The sequence below is a fragment of the Salvia hispanica genome, chromosome 5, assembly GCF_023119035.1.
Source record: "Salvia hispanica cultivar TCC Black 2014 chromosome 5, UniMelb_Shisp_WGS_1.0, whole genome shotgun sequence".
NCBI lineage: Eukaryota > Viridiplantae > Streptophyta > Magnoliopsida > Lamiales > Lamiaceae > Salvia > Salvia hispanica.
Genome location: NC_062969.1, coordinates 32597717 through 32610956, shown reverse-complemented (window position 1 = coordinate 32610956; position 13240 = coordinate 32597717). Strand labels below are relative to the sequence as shown.

The window sequence follows — 13240 nt, the reverse complement described above, 5'->3', positions numbered from 1 at the left end:
CGAAAAAGGAAGTGAGACAAACTATCTGGGACGGAGGGAGTATAGTACTCCAATACGAAACTAAGACCAATACTACACAATTAGATGTTAAAATGAGTGGATGAGATTAAACCTCACGAATTTCAACAAATACTAGTATATAAAATATAAATAAAAGGGTAAAATCGACAATCTGTCATAATATGATAATTTTCGTGATTTTTCTGATATCAACATAGTGTATTAAAAATATTAACACAATGATATAAATATTTCAACGCACGTACACAAAAACTTGAACACAATTTTATTGATATTGTACATGTATTATATTGAAACTTTTTGATGCATTTATTGATATAAAATCTGTTTATCAACATATACGAAAATTGAAGTAAAAATTATAAATTGCATCATCCGATAATCGTCGGAACATATGCGATTGAGACAGGGACGAATCCAGCATATTGGCAGCTGGGGCATTTGCCCCTCCTCACCCTTCTTTTTTCATTATATTTCTATATACACATCTTCAATTATATAGATCAAATACACTAAATGCCCCTCCTCATATGCATAAAATTTTCCTATATACTATATTTTTTCCTCTCTTCAAGGAAAATTCTGGCTACGCCCCTGGATTGAGATCTCATTAGAATCTTTATAAAAATACCATTAATATGATATAGTATCTTTTACGAAAAAATAATTTAAATCAAGAGAATTATGTAAATTTAAGTTTTAAGATGATTTTGATAAGAGAAAAAGTGGTTAGTTTTAACTAATTGAGAATTGTCATTAATACCCATTATGTTTATTTAATAATTTTTTAAATTTAAAATATAATTCACTTAATATTATTTCAATCACTAGATTTTTTAATCTAATAACTTAAAATTGGTCAAAGTTTGAGATTTCTAATTACTTAGCTATTAATTACAATTCTACCGCAATATATGTGAATTTTTAGTTAAAATCACAATATTTTCTTAATTTAGATTTAAATTTTTTTCCACTTTCTAGTATACTCATTTAATTAAGATATAATTTGGAATTTAGTTTTGACAAATATAGGTGGTATATTTTAATTAACACAAAAGTAAACGGAATAATTGTGATCAGTTAAATAAGAATTTGATGAAATAAAATTAGAAGGAACTTAAAAACTATAAAGTGACCTAATCAAACAAAACTGAAAATAGGACATGTGGATATATTTTTGTCATGCATGAGCAATTTTATGGTATTTATGGGACCATTTTTATCCACAGAAAAATAAAAAGAAATAAACCACATAAATAAAAGTTTATGCTATCCAAATTCACTAATTTAGCCCAAAATTCGTAAACTATTACGTAAGTATTCCATTATTAGTACAAGAAATTATAGTAGTACTAATAATTAAAGATTCCTAAAATAACACAACAGTTGAGATATCTTGACCGTATAAAAAATATTTCAAAGACATACTGTACAGAATTACCTACTTTGTTAATCTGCGGCTAAAGAATTTTAAGTTACAGCATATTTTAACACTCAAATAATGCTTCTATAACCCCAACTAGTATTCCTTGGTCTTTTGCCTCAATTCATTCAGCTCCTTCTCGATATCGGGGTCTTGAAACTTCAATGCTGCTGCAACGGGCCTCCCCGGTGGAAGCTCTCCCTTCTGTTAGACGGAAATAGCTCAACTTGATAAATGTGATAGCAAGCATAGCTGAGAATCGAGCTAGTTACCTTGGTGCTTCCTGAGAGTTCTTTCTTCAAGTCCTCGAGATCATCATCGACTGATGAGGTTTCAAGTAAAGCAAACTGCAAAATGGGTAATGCAGTCACAGCTCTATGTAAAGATTATGCACAACTCTTATGTAGACATTCAAACTACCTTTCCTTCAAGCTCGTCTCCTGTCAGTTGATTAAGAGCTTCAGCCTGAGATTCCATCGCCATAACTATGGAAGAAGAGAAACAAGGAAGCCCTTTAGATATAATTTTCCTTAACAATAATATCGACTGATCTTTGATTGTGGTTGTATTGTTAATACTACAAAACAAGGACTAAGATGTATTGGTTCTTCGCTCAGTGCAAGGTTTAGGGAAACTCAAGCAACCAAAAAACTGAGGCAAGGTTTCTGCATTACGTCTTAAACATAGCTAATGAATTTGAAGATTGAATATACCTACATAATCATCTAGTGTGTTCGATTGGGTACTATCTCAAATACTAAACAAGGTGATTAAGGTGATACTCTCATGTATTGATAAATCTTTAACGTTCAGGGGTTAGTGAGGCAGAAGCTCACTTTTCAATAGATTGGTTTACCTTTTTCTTCCATCTTCTCAAACGCTGAAAGAGCACTACTCGTATTCACATTCCCCAACATCTCGCTCACTTTTGTTGCAGTTCTGAAAATAAGATGGAGAATTGATGCAAACTGCAGTAAACTAAGAAAGAAGATTGCGAATGGGAATAACAATAAGACCATATGGCGAGAACAAACTTGGCTGATTGAGCTCGTGCTTTGAGGGTTTCTTTTTTCGACTTGGCCTCTTGTATCTTGCTTTCCAGCAGCTGTAGAACAAGATAGTCAACTAATAAAACGATAATATGTTCAAGTCGATAGAAAAATATTAGTATTTATATTCTAATAAAGGGGGAAAGAAAATGCAAGTTTCATGAAATTTGAAAAAGGAGGAACAGATGTAGATATAATATAGGGAAACTTGCCAATTAAATCACAGCTTTCGGTTGACTTCCTGTCAATCCCGCAACTTACAAAGTTAGCTAAATAGTAAATCATAACTTATCATACTTTTACAATTTTCCCATAACTTAAAATTTCTGGTGATTATGTGGTGAAGTAGATGCCCGTGTTTTCCAATGTGGACATAACATCATTTATTTAAGAGAATTAGGGCTGAAAAGATCCGACGAGAATTAGGGCTAAATTTTTGAGAATGAAGAGCGACGTTTTTTTATAAATCTGTTATACACATACACTCACTGATGGAAGGAGAAATACCGCATCATAATGCCACATAAATGCCATGTCATTAAATTATGCCATGTAATTGCCGAATATTTTGAAGTTATGGGACAATTGCAAAAGTGTGATAACTTATGATTTAATTAGCTAACTTTGTAAGTTGTGGGATTGACTAGAAGTCAACCAAAAGTTGTGATTTAATTGACAATTTTGCCCATAATTTATGTAGCTTTACAACAAATGCGTGCTAACAAGTAACAAGTGCATCCAAAAACACAAAATAAAAAGTGAGGAAACCCACCGTTGTATTCTATTCTAATTGAAGGGGAAAGAAAATGCAAGTTGCAAAAGATATTAATGCTTACAAATTACAAGTGGATCAAAAAACACAAAAAAAAACTGAAGAAACGCACCCTTGTATTGGAGACAAGGTTCTCAACTACGCCTTTCTGCTGATCAAGCTGAGCTTTCAAAGAACTCGCATTATCCTGGAAACTTGCATCACTTCAGTATAACATAAAAGTGAATAATTTTCAATATCCAACTAAGTAAATGAAAGTCCTTACAGCATAAGATTTTCTACGCTTAAGAGCTTCACGAGCAAGGTCCTCATCACCCTTACTCAGAGCAAGTTGCGCTCTACCATACCTGTGATAAAACTCTAGAGTGAGTGCTGCAGGAAAGTGAAAGTAAAAAGAATGGCAGACTCATGTCTCTTACCAATCTTGAGAAGCTTGTTGAGCAGCTTTATATTTATTTTCCATCTGTTTCTGAGAAGCCAAAACCTAAGGAAGAGATAAACAGAGTGGTGATAGCTTGCCTTCCCATGATAAATTCTTCTTTGTGAACTTTTAATTGACTGTAAGATATCGCAAATCAAGTACACGTTCCAAGAATAAACATTTGTTGGGACATTCTGGCCTTCCAAAGAAACCCAAACCCCAAGACCAAAACAGCCACCTCGAAGTTTAAACCCCCTCACATCCCCAACTTTGTCCATTGTTCACTATAACGTCCATGAATTTGGTGTTGTTGGAGATATATGCAAAAGGAAATTAAAAAAAAAAAACTACTAAGGACCAGATGTAAAAATTCCACTTTAAAAATAGGAAGTATCATAAATTTATCCCTAAACGTAACACACCAAATCCATATAAAAAGGGAAAAAACAATGTCTAACTATATGTGTGCGTGTTTGAAACTTTGACATCAGTGAAAATTGAGTATAATTCAAAAACCACTTAGCATAGGCATATGGTCTTTGTGCATGAATCACACTTCAATTTTCTTTTATCCTATTATAGGGCAATCTGTCCTCAATAATAAATGTTCCGTAATTAAAATCAATTGATAACTACAGTGTTGTTATGTTTACAAACAATGTAATAGTTTAGCTACTCACTCTCATTTCTGAATATATCTTTCTAATCCAGCTTTAGTTGCCTCCACGAAAGCAACCAATAGCACCGTAAAAGATTGGAGCACTCGATGCTATGACTTAAGCTAAGTCTAAATACCAACCCCTCACCAAGAAGAAAATACCAAGAAAACTATAATATGTGTGAGTTCAGAAATAATAAAAATAATCTTTGATGAAAGAAATGCAGAGTAAACAAAAAATTCATAACATGGCATACTTGTGCTGTAGCTTGACGCAACTTGATCAAATCCTCATTCATCTCTATAACGCTTTGTTCCAGTATTTTCTCAGGGTCCTCAAATGAGCTTATAACAGCATTTGCATATGACTAAACTTGAAAAAGAGTTGAAATACAGTCAATAATATATGGTTGCCAATAATGCTCAAAAGAATCTCAAGTATGTTCACAACCTTAACAACTCTAGCAAACCGATCAAAAAGATTCATCTGAGTACCAAGTCCACCCCCTCCAAGGCTGTTGCATTGGGATCTACTGGAGTAAGACAGCCGTAGAGCTGTGTATATCGGAGTACCCACTGCCCAGAAAAAAGGAAAAAAAAGTGGGGATCTACCATAAACACCAGGGATAATACATTTGATCCGTTACTAAAGGCCATAAACAACATTGAGAAGAAATGTCACCCATGCACAGTAAGTTTTTAACTACTTCAGCAAAAGAACAAGCACTTATTACGCAAATATGACAAGACAAGACGAATCCAAATATGCATCAAACACAACATGCAAGCCAATGGGAAATATTGTAAACCAACAAGATTACAAGAGCTCCTCAAACCTGTCATTCATGAAAAAAAAAAGGATCTCACTTATTCCACAGTTTTTTACAAAAAAATCTCGAGCATAATTCCCTCCATCCCTGAATAAGTGTCCCCTTTTAAAAATTCTATAACAAAAAAGCCAAACTTCCCAGTATGCCCTAGTCCTTAACGCAAATTTGTTATAATTCAAATTGAGAATGTAAAACTAGGTATAATTGATCACATCATTAGTACACTATACGAGTTTTTGATGGTTAGGGAACACTTATTCGATACGAATGAAAACCTTTAACCCTAATTTCTTGACACATGTACTTAATTTTGCATCAATAGCACAAACATATCGTATGAAATGCATCACCATCCACTGCATTCAGCTCCAAATAAAATCTCCTAAAACCCCACACCAAGAGATGTAGGCAGGCTCTGAAATTATCAATTACCCATACCTCAATAAGTAACCAAAATCGAAAATTGACCCAAACCAATTATCAAAAACGACAAGGGTTTGCATTTGCACCAACAGCTCAATCAACAGAAACTACCTGCACGGCCGGAAAAAGATGGCCTGAACGGCACAATAGGCCCTCGATTGCACGACGGAGCAGAGGAGCTAACCGTAGAGGAAGCCATGCTAATCCCTGCTATCGGCGCTCTCAAGGCCATCACCACCAATAATTAATTGTTGTCTTCTAGTATTCTTTCTCTGTAAAAAACGAATTCCCAATCTTCTACGAATACGAATAGGCTGAGTCTGAGAGAGCCGAAAACAGCCGCTCTCTATTGATTTTGCAGAAATCAGAATGGCAATGGCTTACCGCTTATGTTTTCGGGGTTTTTTTTTCAATTTATTTTTTCTTTCGTTTGTGGTTTCTAATCATGGTAGGATCAGATTTTCATACTCCTCCGTCCCAACGAAGATAACCTCTTTTTTGGCCGGTACGAAATTTTATGCAAATTTATTTTATGTATTGAGAGGAAAGAGTAAAGTAAGAGATGAAGAATAAAGTAGAGATAAAGGTGTTTCTATTTTAGGTAATAGATCATCTTAGTTGGGACAAACTAAAAAGCAAAGTGGGTCATCTTCAATGGGACGGATGGAGTATATATTTGATTTTTTATTTGTGAAGAAACTGAAGTGGTGAAAAATTAGCCAAATATAGACTTTACATATATAAATAATGAATTGATTAGGAATTGATCAAATTTTGTGATTTTCCAAATATTTACCCTACCATGTACTTTTACTCGATCCTATTAATAGATTGATTATAGAGTAACTTTTACTCGATCCTATTAATAGATTGACGAGCAGGGTTAAAATGCAAATTTTATATATTATACTTATAAATAATAAATTCTAAACTTCTTCATATAATGTTAAATGTTAATATATTGTAAAATTTTATGATTTTAATTTCAACACAGCATCAATCGTTGATACTGTATTGACATTTTCTGTGGTTATTATTTTATAATATGTTGACATTTCTAATAGTTCATATCATAATTTGGAGTTTGCATTTAATTACATCCATTTATTATACTAAGTTTCATAGTAGTTGAGGCATTTCTTTTCAGAACGCGATTTAAAACCTCTTCTCCGTGGCGTCGGTTGCGGCCTTCCACTCTTGGAAGACCGCGAACATCCGTTCCTCCGTTTTTGCACGCGAGAATAAGGTGTACGCGCGTGGGGGGGCGGGTGCCGAGATGACCTCCTGGGGCTCCCCTCGCTACACGTTGCGCCCGCCTTTGGCCAACCGGGCGAGGGCGACGAGTAGAGGATGGAAGGGACGGAAACTCCTCAGCATCCGGGAGGAGGTCGTGGGACCCGCTCGCTGCTGCCGCTGTAGTCGCCATAATAGTTCAGCCTCTGCTTCTTCGGCCACCCAGCGTCGCACCCCGCCCGGAACTTCTCGGAGTCCTTCAGCAACACATAGCATTCCCAGAAGGTGAACTCCTTATACTTCCCCGGCAAGGGGAACTGACTCTCCTCTATCCTCCGGGCGTCCTCCTCATTCTGCCCACTAGTCAGCTGGTGGAGGGCGTTGGCGTACAACCCCGAAAATCGGCCGACCGCGGTCCTGATCCGTTCCCACCCCTTTCGGCACTCCTCCCCGCTGTAATCCTTCCCGTGCGGGCAGTTCCTCCTGTAGGCTGCTCTAAATCTTTGCCCACATGTTGATGACCCGCTGGTTGTTTGCAACCAGCGGATCGTCGCAAACCGACAACCACCCCTTGGCCACGCCGGCGTACTCATCCTCTGTCCACTTCCTTCGCGTGGGGGTGTCGTCAACAGCGGGCTGCGACGACCCGCCGACCACCTTGCCCTTCCCCTTGGCCTTCTTCTTCGGCGCGGCCCGACCCGCTGGAACGGGAGTGTCCGACTCCCCGAGATCGATCCCCATCTCATGCAATGAAAAAAGGTCATCGCCAGTGAACTGCGTCTCCACCTGGGGTCGACGTGTGAGACGAAGCCGTCAAAAAATCAAGAGAGGGACGATAGACCGTGTCCCCCCCCCGGTGGCCCCTGCATCCCGGGATGCATACCGGGCTGCATCCCTCCTTGCCACATCATCCCCATCATCTGCTTCATCATCTGCTGCTGCATCTGGGGCATACCTCCCCATCCCGACGCTGACTGCCCGCCGCTCGCCTGCACCCTGCCCGGTATCCCCCACGGCATCCCCCCTGCATCCCCCCGGCGCTCCAGCCATCATCCCCATCAAGCTGTTGCCAAGGGACGTTAAACCCTGGGCCCATCTCGCCCGCCCATCTGGCCCCATCCAGATCCCACGGGTACCGTGGGAGTATGAGAGCCGCTCGTCGTCGGACTGGACTCGTTGTTGTTGTCCATCGCTCGATGTTGCTCTTGTACATAAATTTAGAGAGAGAGAAAACTCGTTAAAACAAGTGGTGCAAATGAAAATGAAACTAAAATCGCGTAGATATAGGTTTTCAAAAAAAAAAAAAAATGAAAATTGACGCTGGCCGATCGGCATGCCACAATGGTGGCCAGCGCACGCGAATCGGCTAGCCCACGCCGATTTTCTCGCCGATTCTCGGCTGGCCGGTTCTAATGGTTTGGCTAGCCGATCGGCTAGCGACGCGAATCGGCTAGCCGCTATTGTGGATGTTCTTACAAAAGGGATATTGGCATCTAATATTATGAAATTTTCAAAAAGTTGGGTTTTTCTCCCGAACTTTAAAATTGACAAATAATATCACGAACTTTACCTCGGGTTTGTTTTTTCCCACAAATGAAAAAATTCATGTTATTTTAGTAGATTGAAGAATAATTTGGAGGGTATGCTTCAAGAAAAACTATTTTCAAAGATTGAAAAACTAGAGATCTCAAAATTGTTGTCGAGAAATTACGAAAAAAAATCCGTATCATAATATTATTTGTGGGAATTTTTTCATTCGTGGGAAAAACCTAAACCCGAGATAAAATTCATGATATTATTTATTAATTTTAAAGTTCGTGGAAATAATCTAATTTTTTGAAAATTTCATGATATTGGAAATGACTATACTATTAGAATAGTGGAAGTAATTTATTTGTCTTTCCATGGCTAGCCAAATACTGTAATCTTACACAACCTAAGGTAACAAAATATACGACTTTTTTCCTAAAGGAGAAAGCTATTGTATTTTTATTTTTATTTTTCATATTTTTAGTTATAAGAGGATAATTATTTGAATTATTTATAGTGGGACAAAAGGAGGAGTAATATTTCTAAAATTACCACCAATAAATTTATTTTTCTTTAAAATGCATTTACATATTCAATTCATCGTAAATTCGCATAATATCACGCAAACCTCCATCTAAACCGTACTTCTTGTGTCTCATTACATGTGAGATATTTCTATTAGACATTGGTTCTAAGAAGAAAGAAATAGAGAGAAAAAGTATGACAGAGAAGAAAGTAAGAGAGAAATAGAGTGTTGTTTTTTTTCCATAAAAGTAAATTAATGTCTCACTTATAGTGGAACGGCCTAAAAAGAAATACTCCCTCCGTCTCATGCTACTTGCACATTTCATTTTCGGATTGTCACAAACTATTTGCATTGTTTCTATTTTATTTTAGATAAAAATTTACGGTATTTAATTAAGATATTAGAGTTAGATCGTGTTTCCTTTATCAAGTGTTGCCTTATTGCACTTAAAATTTTAATTTAATTACACTAATTACTCATGTTCAAATTTATGCCGTCAGAGTGAAAAGTGCGAGTAGCATTAGACGGAGGGAGTATGTCTCACTTATAATAGGATGGGAGAAGTACTTGTTAACTGTACTACTATCTTTTAAGGGATTTCTTGGATGCAAAGTTAACTGTACTACTATCTTTTAAGGGATTTCTTGGATGCAACGTTAACTGTACTACTATCTTTTAAGGGATTTCTTGAATTTAAATTTTTAGTATTACTTCCTCCATCACCTAAAAATAGAAATTCGTTCCTATTTGGTCCATCCACTAAAATAATTTTTTTTTATTTTGTAGAAATTTCGTTCTCCCTAATGAATTGGGACTCATTTTCCATTATCACAGTTTTCTTTCTATCTCTCCTATTTTACCAATTTTACATTAAAATTCATATTATTTTCAAAGTTCTCATTTTTAGAGAATGGAGGAAGTATTATTTATTCTCTCCATAAAAATAGGTATTTTTTACTTTTGTCTAATCCACAAAAATAGTTCTTTACATGTTTGGTAATTGTTTTTTCATTCCCACTATTAATTATGCAAAACCGGTGTTATCCAAAAGTAACTATTTTTATAAAAAAGATGACGTATTTAATTAATATTTTATACTTAAATAATTGTATTATCAAAATAACTCAATACAGAAATGGAATGTATAGTAAGCTATAATAGTAATACCACATTTCTCTATTCGTAATGGACATAGATTCTTTAAATATACTACTCCCTCTGTACCTCCGTTAGGGGTGTGCATTCGGGTTTCGGTTCGGTTTTTCGTCCAAACCGAACCGAACCCGAAAAATCGAATTTAGCCTAAAACTAAAACCGAACCAAAATTGAAAACCGAACTTAAAAAACCGAATTAAACCGAAAAACCAAAATTGTATGAATTTCAACCAAAAACCGAAATTGGATGAAAAAACTGAAAAACCGAAAAACCAAAATAAAATTTTTTTACAAAACTATAATAACATGATTAACATTAATCAACCAACAAAATGTACACATCTAGGCAATGCCATCAATGTCAACCAAAATAAAATTTCATACAATCTAATAATAAGTGGCCACTCTTCAATATCTTAGTTTCAAATGTCTATCTTGCCAAGTTCCTTTTTAGATGGAATCTTAAAATGAGGACGTATCATAAAAACAAAGTGTTGAAAACACTTCCTTTCAACAAACTCACAAGGCAACTTATCAACAATTAGCCTAAATGCTAAAGCCTTCTTAGCCTTTTCTTGATCAAACTTCCAAGTATCAAGGGGAGAACTTTGGCCGAATTCAACATTGTTTTCAATGCTATCTTCAATAGTTTATCTTTCATTATTCAACATCGAAAGATTTAGAAAATTATACATTAAATCATAAACGAAAATAAATGAAAAAGTGTTTTTTTTTTCAAAAATGAAAATAAAAATAAAAACCTAAAAAATTAAAGTATTATTGGAACACCTCCGTTGCTGCACTCCTTGCTCTCCATGTACCTAAAAAAAATCAAAAGAAAAAAAAACTAAAATTAAATAATATTACACTCTAAATTAGTATTATCAACCTTTCTACAATATCAGCTTAAAGCAAGAATATTCCCCGGCAACGGCGCTAAAAACTTGATGCACTTTTTATTAGCACTAAAAATACCTGCAAGTATACAGGGTAGATCTAGTATAGCTAAAGGTCAGTACCAGGATATTGAACACGAGGAATATAATTGCAACTGACTATTATGTACTAAACGTCAAATACTATCTAGAGAAACAAGAGAAGTTTTGGGTTTTGAAAGTAAAAACAATTAAATGCAATCAAACTACTAAATGCAATTAAATCACAAAGATAAAATATGAGAGATAAGAGAATTTCATGGATGTGCGTTCACAATTATGATTATACAAATTCCAACTACAATACCCTAGCATAATTTATACTTTGAAAGGACGAGTCACCTAGCTTATAATCATGCGATACAAACGTTGATTACAACATTAGGGTTGTCAATCCTAACACGTAACTCCAAAAAGCTCCTAAGACCCTTGTAAAGTCCTCACTCTTAATTAACAGTGCCGTTTTAAGGGAAGCTAACTGTAGCGTCTACTAGGTGAATCTAACTCGCTAGAACTCTCTCACAGTTATGAAGCAAACTATATTAAATCATACAAGATTGTGTCACTCAATCATGCAGCATTAGAACTACTTAGGGAAGAAACAAAGTAAAAACAAAACGGATATTAAATAGAAAAAAGAATTGTACAAACCAATAAAAGTTAGTAACACATCCAAAGAATCCTATGAATTTAGTTAGACATAATTGAATAAGCTAAAAACATAGATTGGAGTGAAAACAATTGGAACATAAAACTAAAGCAAATAAAACCCGTAGGTTGAATCCATGTCGTTCTTGATGTTCTTGCTTCTTTCTCCAACCCCTTACACAATGAAGAACTCTCAAATTTATGCTATGGAAGTAATTGGCAAAAAGATGATGAAGAATTAGGTTGTAGGAGGAGATATGAAAGCTCCCCTTTTGGGGGCTAAGGAAGGGTTGGATTCTATGAATGAGGTTATATGGTATATATAAGCTTTAGAAGGATATAAATTTGGTAATAAGTTTCCTCCAAGTATTAGGAAAGATGTAATTTTCGTTCCCCATAGTAGAAGGAAAAGATTTGGCTTCACAAGGTAATATATTCTTTCCTTCTTCAAATTTCCGCCTAACCTGCAGCTGTCAGCATTGCGCGACTTTGGTAGAACGGCCATAACTCTCTCCAAAGAACTGATATTGAGGTGATTCTTGTACCATCCTGAAGCTCCTTTCAAGGCGAAGAAAATGGTGTGTAGAACACCCTGATCGGACTTCAGGATCGCCGGAAAATTGAGTTTGAAGACAACAGTCGCGCACTGCATTTTTGTGGCGGGCCGCCGCACCTTGGCTGGCAGTCGCCGTGCATATTCCAGAAGTTTCTGACTCTTTGTGGCGGTCGCCGGACGCCACCTGAAGCTCCAGGTTTCCTACTTTCGTGTTTTGACTCCCTTTTTAGGCTCAAATATGCACATTTCTCACAAAACATGTCAAAATACCAAAATAGATAAAATATGCAATTAATGGACATGTAATGCAACTTTGACCTTAAAAACGGGCCAAATAATGGCCTTAAAACCGTGCAAAATCCGAGCGTATCAACTCCCCCAAACTTACATTTTTGTTTTTCCTCGAATGGTGATGGATGAAGGAATTAGAGTTGGAGAATGAAGGGGGAGCCATGAAGGCTCCCCTTTTGGGGACTATGAATTGGTTGAATTCTATGAAGAAACAAGCCAAATAAAAATAATGAGTTGAGTTCGCAAGCCTGGTTACCTCCCCTGACCGACCTAAACTAAAAAGAACAAAAGACGCAACACTCTAAAAACCTTGACGCAAATAGAAAAAACACTAAAAGAAAAATTACACATAAATGAAAACACATTAAAACACATTGAATAGGCTATATTTTCAACCAATCTTACCTTCAAGTTTGAGTTCAATCCGGCTGTAAGCAGCCTCGAACTTCCGCTGCCCCCCTTTTCCTTCCTAGCCAGTACATCCGCTCGTCAAGATTACCCAAACCCTCGGCCAAACACTAGATTCGCTCAGTCACTCATTTCTCACCAGGGATGTTAGGACTGTTTCCCTCAAAATGCTGAACCACAGATGCTTCGGACTTAGATCTCACGTGCAGCTCCTTGTAACGGGGCTTTGGGCTTGTAACGTTTGGGGTGGATGTTCCTAAGGCTTTAAGGTTCAAAATAACACTACTTTATTCTGATGCGGAGGAGCTGTGTGTATTCGGGCGCTTGGCATCTCTTCTTGCTTGGCTTGATGTTTTTCATG

At 36.4% G+C, this 13240-nt stretch overlaps 1 protein-coding gene across 1 annotated transcript; it reads right to left on the bottom strand.

Annotated features, from left to right (window-relative positions):
* Positions 1–1391: 1391 nt before the first annotated feature.
* On the bottom strand, positions 1392–6022 carry LOC125190276 (probable membrane-associated 30 kDa protein, chloroplastic). Its single transcript, XM_048087537.1, has 11 exons — positions 5709–6022; positions 4796–4920; positions 4602–4712; positions 3685–3749; positions 3531–3612; positions 3378–3452; positions 2479–2549; positions 2301–2383; positions 1865–1929; positions 1717–1791; positions 1392–1648 (listed from the first exon to the last, which is right to left on the bottom strand). Exons 1-11 carry the CDS (start codon positions 5827–5829, stop codon positions 1541–1543), a joined length of 981 nt encoding a protein of 326 aa, XP_047943494.1. The 5' UTR covers positions 5830–6022; the 3' UTR covers positions 1392–1540.
* Positions 6023–13240: the final 7218 nt, after the last annotated feature.